The 21,068-nt window shown below is 43.2% G+C and overlaps 2 protein-coding genes across 5 annotated transcripts in view; one reads left to right on the top strand and one right to left on the bottom strand.

Annotated features, from left to right (window-relative positions):
- IKBIP (IKBKB interacting protein) overlaps positions 1-1,209 on the top strand; it is a 28,518-nt gene extending 27,309 nt beyond the window's left edge. The window contains exon 3 of one of the 2 annotated variants that reach the window (XM_080659595.1): positions 291-1,209. In XM_080659595.1, coding sequence (XP_080515721.1) covers positions 291-1,046 — 756 coding nt within the window. In that variant the 3' untranslated portion in view covers positions 1,047-1,209. The remainder of the gene's footprint in view (positions 1-290) is intronic. The other variant, XM_080659594.1, reaches the window with a different exon arrangement.
- A 4,886-nt stretch (positions 1,210-6,095) lies between these two features.
- On the bottom strand, positions 6,096-12,856 carry SLC25A3 (solute carrier family 25 member 3). Of its 3 annotated transcripts, none has more exons than XM_080661439.1 (8): positions 12,707-12,856; positions 12,301-12,461; positions 10,654-10,775; positions 8,884-9,063; positions 7,881-8,062; positions 7,062-7,234; positions 6,519-6,629; positions 6,096-6,437 (listed from the first exon to the last, which is right to left on the bottom strand). In XM_080661439.1, exons 2-8 carry the CDS (start codon positions 12,455-12,457, stop codon positions 6,277-6,279), a joined length of 1,086 nt encoding a protein of 361 aa, XP_080517565.1. In that variant the 5' UTR covers positions 12,458-12,461; positions 12,707-12,856; the 3' UTR covers positions 6,096-6,276. The 3 variants fall into 3 exon arrangements, with proteins under 3 accessions (XP_080517565.1, XP_080517566.1, XP_080517567.1); XM_080661440.1 differs by having other exon boundaries at positions 12,301-12,457; positions 12,707-12,830; XM_080661441.1 differs by lacking the exons at positions 10,654-10,775; positions 12,707-12,856 and adding an exon at positions 10,938-11,062.
- Between the last annotated feature and the right edge of the window lie 8,212 nt (positions 12,857-21,068).

Here is a 21,068-nt window from a genome sequence, read left to right as displayed (position 1 = left end):
TTAAGTTGAGCCCTAGCCGGTTTGGCTCAGTGGATAGAGCGTCAGCATTCGATTCCCATCAAGGGCAGGTACCTTGGTTGCAGGCTTCTCTCCTGGTTGGGGCTCGTGCAGGAGGCAACCAATCGATGTGTTTCTCTCACATCGATGTTTCTGTCTTTCTCTCTCTCTTACACTCTCCCTAAAAATCAGTGGGAAAATATCCTTGGGTGAGGATTAACAAAACTTAAGTTAAATTTTAACTGTTGAGATCTTAATCAACTTAGTTACTGTGGTATTATATTTTCTTATAGTGTCAGAAGTCTGAAGCTATCATGGAACAATGGAAGTCTTTTCAGATAATTGCTCATCTAAAGCATCTACAGGAGGAAATTTATGAGTTGAAAACTTGGTCCAACAGGATAACTGAAAAACAGGGCATATTGAACAACAATTTGACAACTCTTTCACAAGATGTTACAAAAATAGACCAAAGTACAACTTCCATGGCAAAAGATGTTGGTCTCAAGATTACAACTATAAAGACAGATATACGCCGTATTTCAGGTTTAGTAACTGATATAACATCATTGACAGACTCTGTGCAAGAACTGGAAAGTAAAATAGAAAAAGCAGAAAAAAATACAGTAAAAAACATAGGTGATCTTCTTTCCAGCAGCATTGACCGAACAGCAATGCTCCGAAAGACAGCATCTGAAAATTCACAGAGAATTAACACTGTTAAGAAGATGCTTTCGGAGCTAAAGAGTGACTTCAACAAGCACACAGACAGGTTGTTAAGTTTAGAAAGTGACAGAGCTAAAGTTCTGAAGACAGTGACTTTTGCAAATGATCTAAAGCCAAAGGTGTATAATCTAAAGAAGGACTTTTCCCGTTTGGAACCATTGGTAAATGATTTAACACTACGCATTGGAAGACTGGTTGCTGACTTACTACAAAGAGAGAAAGAAATTGCTTTCTTACATGAAAAAATATCTAATTTAACAATAGTCCAAGCTGAGATTAAGGATATAAAAGATGAAATAACACACATTTCAGGTACAGATTAGTTTGAAATTATTTAGATTAGATTGAAGTAAGTTGGTTTTTAAATGGGACCTCTGTCATGTTATGAAGAGATTGACAAGTTAGAAATAATGAAATTCCGGAGTAAATACCATTTTGTACATGATTCAATTTTGTACAGTAAAAATAAAATATTGAAAATGGTCGATCACTTGATTTTTCAAAATAAGTATGCTAAAACATGTAGTTGAAACTTTCTTTAGCAAGAACCTTATGCCTCCCCCTCACTCACTCACTCACACACACACACACACACACACACACACACAGACAAGTGGGGAGAAGCAGGATCTGCCAGTCTAGCACTGGGAAACTAGATGGGGCAGGATCTGAATCCCCACTTGTCTTCACTGACTGCCAGGTAGCATAGTCTGTGTGTTTGGGGTCCTAACTGGATCCTGCCATCAGAATCAGGGTTGTTAAATTCATTATCCATTTAGAGGAAGAGATTGATTTTAGTGGTTTGGTGTTTTGTTTTGTTTTTTTTTAATGTATTTTTATTGATATCAGAGAGGCAGGGAGAGATAGAAACATCAATGATGAGAGAAAATTATTGATCGGCTGCCTCCTGCACGCCCCCTACTGGGGATCAAGCCCACAACCTGGGCATGTGCCCTTGACGGGAATCAAACCCAAGACCCATCAGTCCACAGGTCGATGCTCTATCCCAGGGGTCCTCACACTACGGCCCGCGGGCCACATGTGGCCCACTGAGGACATTTACCCGGCCTGCCGGGTGCCACTGCCTGTCCTGCTTAGCAGCCAACTTGTCCTGGGCCCACAGTGCGCATAGGAATTTGTTCAGTTTTGTTTTTTTAAACTATAGTCCGGCCCTCCAACGGTCTGAGGGACAGTGAACTGGCCCCCTGTTTAAAAAGTTTGAGGACCACTGCTCTATCCACTTAACCAAATCAGCTAGGGCAAAAGAGTTTTGTCCTTAGTCAATTCATGTTTGAAAACATTTATGGAGTGCTTAATGTGTGCCAAGCACATGTGTAGGTGTCTCAGGGGCTACATAGCTGGCTAACAAGTATCCCCTGATCTTACAGAACTTAGAGTTGGCTATGAGGGGTTTACTAGTAATCAGGGCTCTGATTACAAGAAACAGTAATCCAAGTTATCTCATGTTGGGGAGGGGAAGATGGTTTAATCTATTAATTTCATGAGTATCCCAAGGAAAGAAGTGTGCTATAACCAGTGCTCATGGGATCTGGAACCACAAGGCCACTACCAAGAGACAGAGCTCTCTCTCCTTTGAAGAGACCAGAGCATCAACCTCACCTAGGCACTTGTTAGAAATATAGATTGTCAGGCTCCACCTCAGAGCTGCTGAATCAGAAACTGCATTTGTAATAAAATCCTGAGGAAATTCATGTGGATATTGAAGTTTGAGAAGGATTGCCTAAGAGAAACTTGAGGGAGGCTGACCTAATCAGAGACTGCAACGCCTCGGATGGAGGTGTGTTCTGCCCGCATCTCCCGGTTCTTCAAGGCTTAACAGTTTTCCTCAGTCAACACTATTCATTTTTTAGTATATGTCCTTGCAAGTTTTTCTATGAACATATTTTTTAAAATATATTTTTATTGATTTCAGAGAGGAGGGAGAGGGATAGAAACATCAATGATGAGAATCATTGATCGGCTGCCTCCTGCACACCCCTTACTGGGGATTGAGTCCACAACCCAACAGGTGCCCTTGACTGGAATTGAACCCGGGACCCTTCAGTCCGCAGGTCAATGCTCTATCCACTGAGCCAAACCAGGTAGGGCCATACTTATTTTTTAAAAGACTAGGTATAGTATTACATGTTAGCTACTACAATTAGTATTAAAATTGATTCAGCCAAAACCGGTTTGGCTCAGTGGATAGAGCGTCGGCCTGCGGACTCAAGGGTCCCAGGTTCGATTCCGGTCAAGGGCATGTACCTTGGTTGCGGGCACATCCCCAGTGGGGGGCGTGCAGGAGGCAGCTGATCGATGTTTCTCTCTCATCGATGTTTCTAACTCTCTATCCCTCTCCCTTCCTCTCTTCCTCTCTGTAAAAAATCAATAAAATATATTAAAAAAAAAAAAATTGATTCACATAATTCCAAATTGAGCCCAAAGAAATGTTCTTTCTGCTTCTTTGATTCCATATTATTCTCTTCTCTTTCCTGAACTGCTGTTAAAGTTTCACTCACAATTTTATTGCTTACATTTTACTTAAGCACTGGGTGCCCATCATATGGTTTTCAAATGGTTTCATGGGTGTCTGGAACTAGATTTTGAGTTTCTTCTTGTTTGGGGTATTTGAATTCTCTTGTTCCAAACTATAATAATTGTTTTGTTTTTTTTTGTGTTTTTTTTTTAAAATATATTTTATTGATTTTTTACAGAGAGGAAGGGAGAGGGGTAGAGAGCTAGAAACATCGATGAGAGAGAAACATCGATCAGCTGCCTCCTGCACACCTCCTACTGGGGATGTGCCCGCAACCAAGGTACATGCCCCCGACCGGAATCGAACCTGGGACCCTTCAGTCCGCAGGCCGACGCTCTATCCACTGAGCCAAACCGGTTTCGGCTATAATAATTGTTATGATAGATTTTCCATAATTACAGTGGCAAAGCCAGGCTTGTTGAAGACTGATTCATTCAGTTTTAACATAGTAGAAATAAGGGACTTTGAAATCAGAGATATCTGGGTTCCAAATCTGGCTGTCCCATCACTTAGTTCTGTGGCCTCAGAAAAGTTTAGTATCTGTGAACCTTAAATTTTTTCATCTGTAAATAAGAATATCTACCTTACAAGGCTGCTGTGAATACTAGCATTAACATGTCTAAACTGCCTGGCACATCTAGTAAAGGGCAAAGCCGTTAAGTGATATAACAAAAAGTTATATAGTATGGGACTGTTTTTGTAAATAGCTCTATGTCACAAAGGGAGATCGTCATTGTAGTCCATCCTAAGCAGTATTTGTTCATAATGATGATACCAAATGAAATGTAAATTATGTTCCATGGAATCATCTTAAGATACAATAATGCATTTTAGACATGAAAAAAAAAATTTTTGCATTAAAAATACTAATTTATCTGAAAATTCATTTATGAAGAATATTTGTTTCTATCAGTGGCAAACAAACAAGGCACTTATCTTATTTGGTGCTAGTTCTACTCATTGAAATGACTCACAAATCTGTCAGTAATTTGATAGCCATGCTGAGAAAAGACCCTAAAATCTGAATGTCACTAAGCTCATGGTCATGATTTTGTCTTCAAGTCAGATAGCTTCTGTGGCAAATACAGGATGAAAAACTTTATCTGTTCCCTAACAGTAGACAATGTAAAATCATTTATTTCAATAATATATTTGGTCTCTTATGAGGGAGTCATCCTCAGCTGTGAAAATTCCCTGTACTAATATCAGTGAAAGTTTCATCAATTGTCGATAAAATTAGTAAATCAGTTTATTCCTAAGTAAAAGTGGGTCACATCATATTTCCCTAAGTTTTAATCTTGCTTAATACAACCCCCTGGGGTTGATTCATGGGTCTTGAAACAATATTGTCCTTCACATGAATTATCCTCCATTTTCAAATTTTGCATATACCACATTCCCCAAAGAAAGCCAGCAGACTTGTACATCAAAATCACAGTATTAGGTAAGAAATACAGTATGTCTTGTGTTTTCATTCAGCATAGCCAGCATTTATTGACTGTTGCATGCATGGCACATTAGTCCATAGAAGCTCATGAAAATTTTGGAATTGTTGCTTTCTAGGTAACTCAAGTCACATTGTAATAACCCAAAGATTCATAATCTCTTATCAATGATGAAGGTAACTCCTCATGGACTCCTGGGACCATTGTTAAACATGTAAAGGCAGGGTTGCCTTTTAAGAGATAAATGATTCAGTACTATCTGAGGTTAAGAATTGTTAGGACGAGCTGACTTATTAAACTACCACATTATTATTTGATTTATCAGTAGAGGCACAGCACTTTTGAGCTACAGATTCCTCTAAGTTTGGAATCAGTTTGTTCCTTAACCATGTGGTATCTGAAATTTTTAACAATTATTTTGTGATTTATCTCATAAATGATAAAAATTATATGAACAATTATATAACCTTATGCTAAAGAAACAGTGCATAAGTCTAATTTAGCAGTAAGACTGCCATGCACCAAACTTCATAGACATATGGACACTTCTATTCCAAAAACAGTTATCATGGAAATGTTAAACTCACTTTAAAATATGCTCAAAACACTTCATGAAGTTTTCACAAAATGGAGATTTAAGCTGTTACTTCTTTTTCAGTCCAACTTTATTTTATATGTTACTACATATGCATAATTTAGCAAAACAGGCTATTTTTTTTAATTGACTTTTAGAGATAAACATCAATTTGTTGGTCCACTTATTTATGCACTCATTGGCTGTCTTATATGTGCCCTGACTAGGGATTGAATCCGCAACCTTGGTGTATCTGGACAATGCTCTAACCAACTGAGCTACCCAGCCAGGGCAAATACTTTTATGATTTCAGAGAGGAAGGGAGAGGGAGAGATAGAAACATCAGTGATAAGCATCATTGATCAGCTGCCTCCTGTATGCCCCCTACTGGGGATCAAGCCCACAACCCGGGCATGTGCCCTTGACCAGAATCGAACCCAGGGCCCTTCAGTCCACAGGCAAATGCTCTATCCACTGAGCCAAACCAGCTAGCTAGTCATAGGGATTTTTAAGAGCACAGTACACAATGCAAAAATTTCGATTATATGCCAAAATCAACTTCTCAAAATAACATTTATCCGTATTTAAATTGAACAATTAAATCAAATTTTTGAAAATTTAGGATGTTTCCTAAAAATATAAGAACTCTCTTGAGTGACAAAACTTGAGACATTACAATTTATGAGTAGGGATCAGAGGACTGAACCAACAGTGGTTAGTCTGCATTTTTCTCTGGAGGTTTTATACTAGTTCTTTCCATTTTAGGATTAAATCTTTAAAAACTAGTTTTAAAAATAATTATCAAGTCACAGACAAATCATGACCAGGTGTATTTATTTCAACAGCAAATTTGAAACTCGTGCCTTAAGCAAGAGTACTACAGTAATTATATCAGGAATAGACCATTTCCTACACACTGTCAAATATATAAAAGTTCCTTTTGCACTTCCGTCAACACTGACCAAAAGCAGATTCAGTCCATATGTGCATCGATCTATCTACTCAGTTAACCCAAGCTTCCTCTTCAGAGACTCTGGCATCTCAGGTGGAGGAGGGCGAGGGAGCCTGAAGTAGACCTTCACGGAGTCATAGATGAACCACTGTAGTGCAGTCAGAGTGCCGATCATGATGATACGGGCAAAGAGTCCCTTCCACACACCTGGTTAAAATATGAAATATGAGTGAAAAATGGAATATACCCCAAAGTGTTATTCTTTCTTTAGAGGAAGAACAATCCTACCTTTAAATCCAAGTCTCTGGAGGACCTGAGTAGCAGTGCTACCCTTCTCTTTATTCAACACAGACACCACAGAATCAGCAGGGTGAGAAACAATTGCACAGAAGACTCCAGCTGAAAAAAGTCAAAAAATATGATTCAATATGGGGTCAGTTAAGAAAAAACAACACATCACAGCCAACAATCTTGACATGACCAAGTAATAAAATTTTGTAGTTCTTAGAACAAATCAGAATTAGAGTAAGACTGACAAAGGTTATAAAGCGATCTACCCAATCTTTCAAAAGTTTTTATATTCAGCTTTTAATCAACATTCTCTTGTATTTTTAAATCTGTTCTAAACAAACAAACAAAAACAAAAAATAGGAGAGCAGTCAAATCAATGTATTCCCAAGCTTAACCATGCAAACCATGAATCCTGAAGGTCGTATGAAATGCTATGGGAAGATAACTTCTTTAGAATATTTTTTCTTCACAAAAGAGGTCAGTAATGAAAATAACTCTTTGTCTTTCATTTCAGACAAGCATGATCTAAGTAATTCATACCTATGTAACCTGCCACAAATGTTACAACCAGCTGCTCTCCCTTGGTACATTCACTTCGGGGCTTAGGAACCACAAACTTGTACAATGCTTCAACAGTACGTTCAAAGCAGGCGAACTTCATCATAGTGTATGGTATCTGTCTCATCCACAGAGGAGCAACCCCCTTGTAGAATCTAGGAAATCACAGGACTTATTTTACTCAGTTGCATATATTTATCTAGCAGAATTTCCATCATTAACAGAAGTGTCCGCACACCAGTCAAGTCCTGATAGTACAAAAATGGCAGCACAATTGCATGTCATTTGTATCAGAACCTAAGACTAACATGCAGGTATATTTATCTCACATGCCAATGACTCAAGCACCTTTGACTGTACAACCAGAAAGTTGCTGGATGTTTCTTGACTGGAACTACAAGAAACAGTAAGTTTACAAATAGAACTCAGTTCAAGATTGGCATCCACAAAGGTGGATCTAAGGAAGCATGTTGTGGCTTGACCATATGCAAATTCTTAACTGTGAACACAGATGACATGAATTCTAATAAAGTCTCCCCAAAAGTTAATGTTTAGGTCAAATATCAAGTCACTTGTAACTGACAAATGGCCCCTCCCTTCCTACTTTAGAAAAAATCCTTAATTCAGGGCTCAAACCATGTTATGAACTTATTCTTCCCCTGGAGTTTATGTTCTATGTAAAGGGGTTGAGGGGATGGACATTAAAAAAAAAATTTTAAAGTCTGGTAGGCTTAATGCTAACAAATGCAGTTCCCTCAAATGAGTACCTTATACTACAAACTTAGGCAAATGTTTACTTACGCATTTAAGCCTTCTTCCTTGTACATTTTGGGAGCTGCATCCCTTAGAGTGTTGGCATAACCTGGTTGGGTTTGAATTCGAACCTTAGCAGCTTCCATAGGAGCCAGGGCAATGTCAGCAAAGAATTCAGCACTGGCAGAGGCGGCCAAATACAGTGATGTGCGCCAGAGATAGGTGTTTTCCTAATTGAAAAACACGAGGGACGTGAATTGGCTGTTTTCAGTTTTACTTTAAGGGACAGTTCTAGGAAACAGTTAAATTTCAGACATTTTAAGTGTTTCTCTATCATACTGTCCATGGATAACACACGATATGAGACCGAATGTTTATCTCTCCTAACTTCATCAACCACAGTGCAATGTGAATAGCTTTAACATCTAAGTACCAAGAATGGCTGATCCCTGAACTACACTAAAGAATCTGTGGAGGAGAAACTGTGCCATGAGTGACCACTGCTGGAACCTCATGCTAGATCCAGAACAGAGATTGCTTCCTGAAAATTCACCCAGAGAATGCCTGATGGACCCGTCCCCTACACCCCAGGTGTGTGGGTTCCGTTGCCCTGCCACAAGGCAAGCATGTAAGGCATTTTCCCTTTATCTGGGCAGGTCACATGCAAGTCTCCCAACCATCTCTCCCAGTCCTAAACAACTCCTTAGTGCCTACCATGTGGTATGGAGGACATCCATGCCTCATCTTGCTGCCACCCAAAACATGCTTCATGTGTAAGTTCCCTTAATAAACTCTTGATATAAACTCAAAATCCAACTTTTTGGAAAGCAGCAGTGTATAATAAGAGCTCTAAAATATAATGATATACATTTTTTTTTCATCTTGTCATTGCTAGAATAGACTTATGATTCAGAACAGGTTGCTTACCATTTCTGAGACCATTTCCTCAGTTCTAAAATGAGGTGGGTCAGACAAAAATCTAAGATCCCTTTTGGTTTTAAACTTTAAGTTAAAAGTTCAGGACTTTCAATTGCAAAGTTAACTTACATACCTCTCCAAGCATGTTGCTATACAAGACCTTGAAGACTTCATAAAAGCCAAATTTGCAGAGCCCCTGCATAGAGTAGCCAATGAAAGTTGGAGCCCATCCTTTAGCCAAACCACGAACACCATCCTCTTTAAGTGTAACTGAGAATCCATTAAATATGCCTTTGTACTTCTCAGGGTCCACCTATATTTAAAACAAGAAAAAAAAATAAAATGTACCGAAGAGCTAACATTTCTCATAAATATTTAATTTTCTTATTAGTTTTTCTTCCCGTTTGGTTCTAAAATAAACTTGAGCAACTACACAAAAGGTAGAACAATACAAGCTCACCAAATGGCAACAGCTTATTATCTATAATTATCTTTGTAACAATGTGTACATCAAGCATGTCAAACTCGTGGCCCACAACCCACGAGTTTGACATGCTTGGTGTACATTGAGGTTTATCTTTCTTTCAGTTAGACTCACGTCTTGGAAAGTTAGTTCAGAGGGTAAAATGTCTACAATACAAAAATACATAACAAAACTGACTCTAAAGAGTTTTCACCACCCAACTCTACCACTTTTAAAGATTTAGTTTCAAAACTACTGTCTAAATAACAGATAAGTCTACAGGCATGCCTTAGAGATATTGCAGGTTCAGTTCCAGGCCACTGCAATAAAGATAATTTCACAAATAAAGCAAGTCACACACATTTCTTGGTTTCCCAGTGCATAGGAGTTATGTTTACACTATACTGTTGTCTATTAAGTGTGCAATAGCATTGTCTAAAAAGACAATGTACACACCTTAAATAAAAAATACTTTATTGCTAAAAATGCTAACCACCTGAGCTTTTCAGCAAGTCATAATCTTTTTGCTGCTAAAGGGTCTTGCCTGTATGCCTGTATATCTCTGATATAGGCTAGCCCATTAAGTAGATTACACTATAAAGTCAATAGAGTTTTGTGAACTTAATACAATCAAAGTAAATACAAGTTAAAAAGGTACATCAACATAATGAGTATGTCTTCTGACCTCAACTCATTTCAAGAGACATGCATAAAAAGTTTTAAAAAAGGTATATTTCATATCCATTCTATTAACTAAATGGGGGGAAAAAATCTTATCTCACTATTTCTGCCAGTACTAAAAGGGCTGGTATACATCACCTTCCTCTCCCTGCTAATATTTCACTTCCTTTCTCTTTTAGGTAAGTAGACTTCTAATCCTGTTTGGAACAAATAAATTTTTAAGGTTTGATTATTTTTGCTTCAATAATCCTAATCAAGATATCCTAATTATTTAAAAACCTTTATGTAAGTGAATATATAAAATGCTATACCCACAAAATTTTAATATTAAGATACATTTTAAAATCTACATAGCACTGTCTCCCTTAATCTTATCAATTAAGAGATGTAAAGTTACTTCACATAATATACAAAGAATGATTACCCACTTTGACACGTAACTGCTTATAAAATGGCTACTTGGAACATAAAGAACCAGGAGGCCTTGAAGAGGCAACTCTAGCCAGAATTGAGCCCAACAGCAAAAAAACATTTATAGCCAAAGTCTGAGATCCACAATCTACCCACATCCTTATTTTAAAAGAGGCATTTCTTGGATTTAAAACACTAATTAAAACAAAGATATTCAAGTTTGGTTTCCTACTCAAGTTTCTAGCAGTTCCTCTGTATTCAAATTCCTCTCATTTGTGAAGTCCTTTAAGATTATTTGGAATTAAGTCCCACATGAAAACTTTTAACACTGTTATTCCCAATACAAACCTGCATTCGGCATTTCACTAAATCCAGAGGAACGACGGCGGTGTGTGTGATACCACAACTTAAGACCCCACCAAAGCCACACAGTGCATAAAACTTCATGGAGCCATATTCACAACTGTACTCTGTAATAAGACAAGACACACCATGCATTTTAGTATGAAACTCATGTTATTACTGGTTCTCAACTTACCTCCTGGATAGTTAGGTTTCCACACAGCTTGTTAGTAGATGACTACATCTTACAACTTAGCCATGCTTTATTCAGACCCACATGCAAAACAAACCTGCATTCTGCATTTAACCAGATCTAGAGGAACCAATGCTGTATGTGTTGTGCCACAGCTAATAATTCCTCCAATTCCACAAAGGATAAAGAATCTGCCAGATCCATAGTCACAGCTATACTCCTCTGATTGGGAAAAAAAAAAAATCAAGTAAGTATTTCTTCAGATGACGAAGGCCATGGGAATGAAGAGAACTATTTCCCTGTGAAATAATTGTACTATCACAACAGAATAGCTCTGGCCACCTGTTTACAATTAAGTTGAAGGATGAGTTTCCATCTAGTTCGAGTAACAAGAAATTCACTGTCACAATTAAAACAATCACTAAAAGATTATGAAGATTCTATCTGTGAGAAAAAAAGTTCTCTACATTAATTATTAAATCAAACTTCAAATCATTAATTGCTAAGAACACACTTCAGAGTACAAATCAAACTCAGAAGGAGCACTCAGCTTGCAAAATTCTAGGTTTACCCCAGCCACTAACCAGTACTATCCCCACTTATGGATTCCTATAGCATAAAACTAGAGAAACATAAATTCCTGCACTCAAATACATTACTACACAAATGAGGTTAGCTTTAACTTTCAAAATGGAAGGACGGAATGCTAGTGAAAGGGTTTTGTACCCACACTAAAGGCTTAACAGAAACCCATACCTAATTTAAGAAAAACAAACATTAGATTTTACCGGTACAATGTAACCGTGCTGGAGTTACAATTTCGTTTTCAGGTTTCTCTGTACATCCACTCCCGTGGGACTTGATTTAAAGCACACACAATGCATTTAAATGGGGTCTAACCACCAAGGATCCCAAGAAATAAGACCAAAGGGATTCTACCAATTATGTGCTTTCTGTGGCCCATCTGAGGCTGCAGCACCTCGCTGCCTCCACATGTCGTATTAAAAGAAACCCAGTTATCGCATATATTCTGGACCAACTAACATTAGACTTCGGAAATACCGAACGGAGGAGGGAGTACTTTTAAGAAGAAAATTAAAGCCAAATCCAAGAACAGATAATGCAGTTGGACCTGCAGGTGGCCAGGGGTTAGGAGGGAGACTTTACCCAATGCTGACCAAGCGGACTTACAGCGGAGATAAGGAGCTAGTCAAGGCCTCTATGCCTCTGCTCCCTCGAGGACGTGGAGGTCACGGAGCGACGGTGCCTAGGCCTCCCACGCCCTTGAGGGAGGGCCAAGGCTCCCACACCCGGCCTGGGAGGAGCGGGCTGACATCCTCCCGCAAGCACCCGGGCGCCGTCCTGCGGGGCGGCGGGCTGGGCACGTCTTTCCCTGCCCTCCAGGCCCCGCGGACCCCGAGTGGGCATAACGAGCGTATCGGGGCAGGGTCTAAGCTCACCTTCCACAGCGGCGGCTGCCATGTTGCGGGAGCGGCGGGGCGGGCCCGGGGGCCCGGCGGGGCTGCTGGAGGGACCCGCGAGGCCATCGTACACTAGCTGCAGGTGTGGCGCATTGAAAGGGTTCGCCCGCGCCAGGTGCGCCACAGACGAGAACATCTTTCTAGGGGAGGAGGAGTGAGATCAGAGGAAAGGCAAGGGGCGCCGTCAGGCCGACCCAAGGCACCGGCAGCCTGGGTCCCCGATCGGGGCCTTCGTTTTCCCGCCTCCGCGCCCTTGAGGGGTCACAGCCGCTTCCCCAAAAGAGGAGGCCGGCCGGGCCTACCGCCAAGGCATCATCCCCCAGGGGCTCCTCTCCCCGTTCCCCGCTCCCAGCACCTGCCGCGCGGAAGGCCGGACCAAACTCACTCCTTAAGATGGCGAACACACCGGCGCTCCGCGGAAACGCAGCGGCTCACAGAGGCCGGACGTCCTCCGAGCCCTTAGATGAGTGTCCTTCGCGCATCGTCAGCGTGACGTACGCAGCCAGTCACTACAGTCAGGCGACACCCATTGGGGGAGAAGAACGCCGCGGCAGTAACGTCATCGCGTTCTCCTAGCAACCCTATCCCCGCCCCACCGGCCTCAGCCCTTCCGGTCCGGCTTCTGCGCAACAGGGTTCGTTCTGCGCAGGCGCGCAAGCGGGCCGGCTCTCTGAGTGGTGTGGGAGTTATGCTCGTGACCTCCTCTTTTTGTCCCTTCACCTTGAAGAATCTCTCCTTGCCGCCGGCGCTTCCGTTCTTTTCCATTTAAGTGAGTTCCAGTATAATAGTCGCTTAAAAAACAAACAAACACGGAATGCTTCATGTGAATCATTTCGGGTGTTGCGGTTAGAATGTCACTGCAGTATTTAGTGTCACTTCCATTGACATGTAGACATTAAAATCAAACTTCATATCATTAATCGCTAAGAACACACTTCAGAGTAGGAGAGGATTTTAAAAGGAAATGTGCAGCAAGAATTCTAAAGGTAGACAAAACAGCTTGCTGCTTCATCACAGTATTTTATGTAACATTAAGACATTCGATAAATGCCTTGTAAGCCCTGGGGGTCCAGAGATGAACTAGAGTGAATGGGGCTGGCAGCAGATTTTTGTGTGTTGAATAAATTTAGAAAATCTTCATTAGATTCAGTTTAACAGAGAAGGGCCTACTTTAATTAAGGAAGAGTTTAGTAGCGGTCAAACCTCTGAGGAAAGAGTGAAAATAAGGAATATATAAAATGGAGTCACTTTAAGCCGCTAAAAGTAAAATTATGAAGGTTGAGAGGCGTGAGAAACCGATTCAATTCTTGTTCCAACTAGCCTGAGAACTTAAACTTTTGAACTTTCCAGTCCTGTGTCCAGATATATGTATCTGGACATAACCAGACCTCTGATTACCTCCTGAAAAGGACTCAGGGTCCAGGACCTGACATCCGCCTGACAGCCATTATCCAGACTGTCTGACATCTGACTGATAAGGCTATGAATGCAGGACTGATACTGTAATTCTCTAGAATGTACATCCTATCCTCCTATCCTATATAATAAGAGGTAATATGCAAATTGACCATCACGCCCTCATAAGATGACTGCCTATGACCAGGCCAGCAGGGGGTTTAGTGAGGGACGACCAAACAACTGAACAGCAGGCTGCGAGGGGCAACCAGGCTGGCAGTTGGGGTGACCAGGCCAGCAGGGGGGGCAGTTGGGGGCAACCAGACTGGCGGGGGGGGGGGGGGCAGTTAGGGGCAACCAGGCCGGCAGAGGAGAGCAGTTGGGGGCGACCAGGTCAGCAGGGGGGGGCAGTAAGAGGTGACCAGGCCAGTGGGGGGGGTGCAGTTGTGGGCGACCAGGCTGGCAGGCAGGTAGGTGAGCAATTAGGAGCCAGCGGTCCAGGATTGTGAGAGGGATATCTGACTGCTGGTTTAGGCCCGATCCCCCAATGGACATCCCCTAATGGGTCCCAGATTGGACAGGGTGCAGGCTGGGCTGAGGGGGACCCCCCCCCCCCATGCACAAATTAAGTGCACCGGGCCTCTAGTTGTACTTAAGAACTCTCAACTTTTCTTTGTTCTTTGGAAGGAACACTTATGGGGGTTTTGCCTAGCTGTGTTTCAAGTCTGCAAACTCTAAGACTCTTTATCATTTCTTTCTAGTCAGTCTCCAGATTCTTTTTGGAGTCTTTCCACACCTTTGTTAGCATTCTGCCTCTGACATTTTCCCAGCTCTTGATAAAGTAACCTTGGGAGTTTACTTGATCTCTATGAACCTGGTTCTTAAATGTAAGATGGAAGCAGTGCCAGCCTCATGGGCTTGCCACCTTATACAGTTTACACAGGACCCTGTGCTTGGTTTAATGCCATGTTGTCACCATTTGAAACTTAATAATTTGTGAACATGTTAAAAAAAATACACACACAAAATGCAACCAAGTAAATTTGAAGATCTAATTGGCTTTATTAAGCAATTCATGATTCGGGCAACATCCCATCTAGCAACTAGAAGAATGCCCTGAAGGGCAATACAAAATGGAAGGTTTGTATAGGAAGAAGGATGAGCAAGGGAACTATCAACAAAAGAAAAGAAAGAATTCTTTTTAGACCCAGATATCTTCTTTTGGGATAAAAGAAAAGGCCAGGGTTTTTAATCAGCTGATTGCCTCTTCTTTTTTGGGGGTTGGGGGTGGGGTTGGGGATGGCAGGGAGGAGATAGAAAGGGCCCATGTTACAGAAATACCTTATTGTTGATTAACCAGAAAGTCCAGACGGGTTGATTAAGATTATATTTCTTGGAGAGGTTGAAACTGCAGTTAAATCAGGCATTAAATCTAGGTCTGATACATTGGGCTTTTAGCACGAGTGATGCCATTTTGGGCCCGTGGTTTTCTCTTTAGCAAACAAGAGATCCTGCATTTTTGGAATGGGCCCTGCAGGTTATATAGCTGGAGCTGGATGGGAATAATGCCTATCTTGCAGAGTTCATGAGAACTCAGTAAGATGATTTCTAAAAGTGAGTATTTATAGCTAAGGAGCCAGATTGGGGAGGGGGTCAGTGGATGAGAAGTTACTAAGAGAGAGGGTAGGGTAATTCTTGCTAAATTGGTCTAACAGGATTCTTGCTGAAGGCAAGCCAAGGTAATCAGATACCACTTTGGGGTGAAGAATTTTATCAATTATCAACTAAACTGACTTGACAGAATTCTGGTTACACTTGGGATCTTGAAGGACATGCCCAATGGCAGGCCTAGTGGGAAAAGGGCTCAGAAGAGCCAACTAAAGTTTGTTCAAGGAGAGAGTCTTCCTACCTTCTAGGATCTCCTGCCATGGGTACTAGAAGCAATGGGAGGTGTAGACAATTAATTGGTCTTGAGGAGGATCGGCAGACCCTGCAAGGCAACCAAATCAGGGGAGGCCATTACAGATTTTATAGGTAAGGAGAGTCTAGGCTCCTCAGCAAGGGAGGAAGGGCTATTTCTTTTTTTTTTTTTTAAATATATTTTATTGATATTTCACAGAGAGGAAGGGAGAGGGATAGAGAGCTAGAAACATCGATGAGAGAGAAACATCGATCAGCTGCCTCCTGCACACCTCCCACTGAGGATGTGCCCGCAACCAAAGTACATGCCCTTGACCGGAATCGAACCCGGGACCCTTTAGTCCGCAGGCTGACGCTCTATCCACTGAGCCAAACCGGTTTCGGCAGGAAGGGCTATTTCGACTGGCAAAGGAGGCTCAGCAGAATTGACGGATTTGTAATACCAGTATCATCTGAATCTGATCATATGTTCCCATTCCGATGTTCAGAGGCTCACAGCTCCTCAAAAAATAAAATAAAATAAATTCTCTACCTTTAACATGAGACCCGCAGGATTGGGAATTCAGTTGCATTCAGGATTAGATTTGGGGTTTGGTTTTTAGAAATTACAGCCTTGCAGATACTGGAAGACAGTCATATAAACTTTCTGGTCCTTTATCTCATCTTGAACTGAGACTTTAAAGCCTTAAGCTTATCATTCCCTTTACCCCAGTTAGGCATAATTAGGAGAAACAAACCAACTCCACTGTATGTCTTATTTTCACTTAAATATTCTATGGAAGCAAAATATTTTGATGACTTAAGTCATCAAAAACCTTGATTCTTTAGCTATCGATTACAGGTGTCCACAAGTGAGATATTAAGAAACTGTTTTGGCTGATTCGTGCCATGGACAGTCACCAGTGTCACATTGACAGCTGATCATCAGCGCCTTTAAATCAAATCAAATTCAGAGAACCCATTACTAATATTTGGCTCTCCTGGAATTATTTCTGTTTTAGAGTTTGACCAGAGAAAAGCAAAATCAGTATGAGTCATACGCAATAAGAGATTTATTTTAGAGATTAGACCTTATGAAATTGTGGGAGCTAGCAAAGTTGTCTCTGTGCCTGGGGTTGGACCTAAAATTGCTGTAATTGGTAGGGCTTACAGTCAAGGCAGGAAAGCTGGACATGAAGTGGGGACGAGCAGGGACAAAATGGAACCCACTAAGACAAACTGGATCCCCTGAGCATAAACTAGACTGTGCCATCTGTCTCTTACCACCTACACTGATGACGCAGGAGGCATGGTGCTGCACAGGCATCTGGCCCAAGACTCAGAGACACTGAAGAAGAAGGTCCAGCAGTTGCTGAAAGAGCTCCACACCTGGCCACTGCTCCACTCGAAGGTGAGCCAGCAGATTAGCAACGATGTGCATGAGCTGCCTTAGCACCTCATGTCATACTAACCTTTACTTTTATTTTTTTTATTTTATTTTCAGTGAAGTCCTAACAAGATTTCTTTTAATATATTTTATTGATTTTACAGAGAGGAAGGGAGTGGGATAGATAGTTAGAAAATGGATGAGAGAGAAACATTGATCAGTTAGCTGCCTTCTGCATGCCCCCTACTGGGGATCAAGCCCATAACCAAGGTACATGCCCTTGACCAGAATGGAATCTGGGACCCTTCAGTCTGCAGACCAATGGTCTATCCACTGAGCCAAATTGGTTAAGGCCTATACAAACCTTTAGAATGTAACACCTGCTGCTTCACTTCTGCCTTTGAAATCTTACGCAAATTTCCCCTGTGGCCAATCCTCACCCTGAACTATATTGGGGAGAAAAACAGAATTTGAGATGCTAGAAAGATAGAACATCCAAGTGGAACTTTCCAACAAGCATTTGTAAACTTAGAGCTAGAGGTCAAGTTTGCATTTAGGATTATCCCTTTCATGGGGAATCACAAGAAAATCTTTAAATAATTCCTACCACAGCCATGTAATAGAGGGATATAATAAATTATGGAAAGGAGACTAAAGTCCCTTTTCATACCCGCCCTCAATAAAAAAGAATAATGTCCACTTAGTTGTTGTCTTTTCTTTTTATTAGAAATCTTGCTGCTTTTAATATATATATATATATATATTGACTTCAGAGAGGAAGGGAGAGAGAGAGAGAAGCATCAATGATGAGAAAGAATCATTGATGGGGATCAAGCCCGCAACCCAGGCCTGTGCCCTTGACCGGAATGGAACCTGGGACTCTTCAGTCCACAGGCCCAACTCTAGCCACTGACCCAAACCAGCCAGGGCTTGTTGACTTTTTTTTGCATGTCTCTATAAATAGAGTAAGGAGAAATTTGTCTCTTTGTATCTAAAATAGATAAAATGGACTTCACCTTGGGGCCATAATTCTATTGTGGAAAGCTTTACAAGGTCAAACCAACCCCGTTTTCTTTGGAAGGATATCCTAGGTTGAGCCTAGAGTACCTTGGCTGTAAGATTAGGGGCAACCCCTTTACCAGAGTGCATCCCAATAAGCATTCCCAGCTCTGAGGCTCGCATTCAGACTCCTAAAGTCACCCGTCTTTGTGCAGGGGATTGAAACTCTGAAAGTTACACACGAATATTCAGGGACATTGTATTTTATAGGAAACTAGAGGCCTGGAGCACAGCATTCGTACACTGGGGGTTGGGGGCCTCAGCCTGGCCTGTGCGCCCTCGCAGTCCGGGACCCTTCAGGGGATGTCTGCCTGTGGACTTAGCACTGCCTCGGAGGCGGGAGAGGCTCCCGCCATTGCCGTTGCACTCTCCAGCAGTGAGCCTATCTTCTGGCTGAGTGGTGCTACCCCTGTTGGAGAGCACTGACCACCAGGGGCAGCTCCTGCGTTGAGCGTCTGCCCCCTGGTGGACAGTGCACATCATAGTGACTGGTCAATTTGCATATTAGGGTTTTATTATCCTACTAGTGGCCCAGTGCATGAAATTTGTGCATGGCAGGGCGTGTCCCTCAGCCCGGCCTGCACCCTTTACAATCTGGGACCCCTCTAAGGATGTCCTACTGCTGGTTTACAGGGATTGGGCCTAAACCGGCAGTCGGCCATCCCTCTCGCAATCTGGGACTGCTGGCTCCTAACTGCTCACCTGCCTGCTTGCCTGATTGCCCCTAACGACTCTGCCTCTTGGCCTGCTCACCGCAACTGCCCCCCCTGCCGGCCTGCTTGCCCCCAACTGCCCCCCCTGCCGGCCTGCTTGCCCCCACCTGCCCTCCCCACTGGCCTGCTCACCCCCAACTGCCCCCCCCCCACCGGCCTGATCACCCCCATTAGCCCCCCCCACCACCAGCCTGATAACCCACAACTGCTGTCCCATCCTGGCCTGATCACCCACAACTGCCCTCCCCTCAGCCTCTAACCACCTCTACCTTGGCCCGGCCACCATGGCTTTGTCTAGAAGAACATCCAGAAGGTCTCCTGGAAGGTCTCCCAGTCTAATTAGCATATTACCCTTTTATTAGTATAGATAGAGCCCTGGTGCACGGGTGGGGGCCGGCTGGTTTGCCCTGAAGGGTGTCCCGGATCAGGGTGGGGGTTCCCTTGGGGTGTGGGGAAGCCTGGGAGAGGGTCCTGTGGTGGTTTGCAGTCTGGCCATGCCCTCATGGGATGAGGGTCCCCACTGGGGGGGGTGTGGACAGCCTGGGTGAGGGGCTGAGGGCTGTTTTCAGGCTGGCCACACCCCCCAATAGGGACTCTTACTCCATGCGGGTGTGGCCAGCCTGGTTAAGGGGCTGAGGGCCGTTTTCAGGCTGGCCACACCCCCTTCAGGGTGGGGAGGTCCCGCTGGGGTGCCTGGCCAGCCTGGGTGAGGGACTCATGGCTGTTTGCAGGCTGGCCAGGCCCCCCAGTGGGGACCCTCACCCTATGGGGTGTGGCCAGCCTGGATAAGGGGCTGAGGGCCATTTTCAGGCTAGCCACGCCCCCTGGTGACTCAGGCACCCAGCCCCTCCTTGAACAGAGGCCAGGGTGGGCATAAGCTTGGCTTCCTCAATCACCGGGGGCAACCCAAGCCTCCTGCTCGCTCCAGCTCCATGGCCGCTGCCATCTTTGTTGGGTTAATTTGCACACTCACTCCTGATTGGCTGGTGGGTGTAGCGGAGTGACAGTTTGCATGTTTCTCTTTTTTTAAAAATATATATATATTTCATTGATTTTTTTACAGAGGAAGGGAGAGGGATAGAGAGTTAGAAACATTGATGAGAGAGAAACATCGATCAGCCGCCTCCTGCACACCCTCCACTGGGGATGTGCCCGCAACCAAAGTACATGCCCTTGACCGGAATCGAACCTGGGACCCTTCAGTCCACAGGCTGACACTCTATCCACTGAGCCAAACCAGTTTCGGCATGTTTCTCTTTTATTAGTGTAGATTAATAAAAGCCTATGTGGTCGTGACGCTCTCATGCTGTAATGAGCAATCACTAGGAGGCTGTGTGTGCAGCGGGCGCACGCAGGTGGGTGGGGGCTTTATACTGCTTGCGTGGTGTGGAGGCGGGTCCCGCAGCTCTGCACGGCGAGGCCGGGGGTCCTGTGGCTCCGTGCGGCACGGAGGCAGGTCCCGCAGCTCTGGCCTAGCTCTTTGGGGCAATCCATTGAGGAGTCCCAGATGGGTGGGCGGGGCCTACCTCTTTGGGGTGATCGATTGCGGGGCTCCTGCACTGTGAGAGTGCACAAGCCAGGCTAGGGGACCCCCCCGCACCGCTTCCAGTACACAAATTTCATGCACCGGGCCTCTCATCTAGGATAAATGGCAGGTGAATTATTTTACCCAGTCTTCCTTCACATCTAGAAATTTCCTTCTTTCTTTAATTAAAAGAATAAAATCTGGCCCTGACCGGTGTGGCTCAGTGGGTAGAGCGTCGGCCTGCGGACTGAAGGGTCCCAGGTTCGGTTCCCGTCAAGGGCATGTACCTTGGTTGTGGGCACATCCCCAGTAGGGGGTGTGCAGGAGGCGGCTGATCGATGTTTCTCTCTCATCGATGTTTCTAACTCTCTATCCCTCTCCCTTCCTCTCTGTAAAAAATCAATAAAATATATATTAAAAAAAAAAAAGAATAAAATCTGGTTTGGCCCAAGAGGAGAAGCTACCTAGATGTGACAGACCCTAAAATAGTCCACGTTGAAGGTACACATATGTGTGGCAACTTTAGTCACTCAATGGCTACAGTCCATCACCCTGACAGCTTTTAAATGAGGCTTGTTCATCACAGATTAGAGGCTCCCAAATCTGGTTTCTCATAAAAGCACTGGGGAGTTTTTAAAACACAGATGTTCTCAGGCCTCAAAAGATTATACTTATTAAGTCCGATGAGGAGTCCTGGAATCTGCCATTTTTTAAAGATCCCCAGGTGATTCTTATAGACAGCCAGGTTTAGGAACTAATGCTCTAGGGC

This window comes from Plecotus auritus, assembly GCF_963455305.1.
Source record: "Plecotus auritus genome assembly, chromosome: 3".
Classification (NCBI taxonomy): Eukaryota; Metazoa; Chordata; class Mammalia; order Chiroptera; family Vespertilionidae; genus Plecotus; species Plecotus auritus.
The sequence above is the reverse complement of the archived record's forward strand: the minus strand, read 5'-3'. Positions and strand labels throughout refer to the sequence as shown.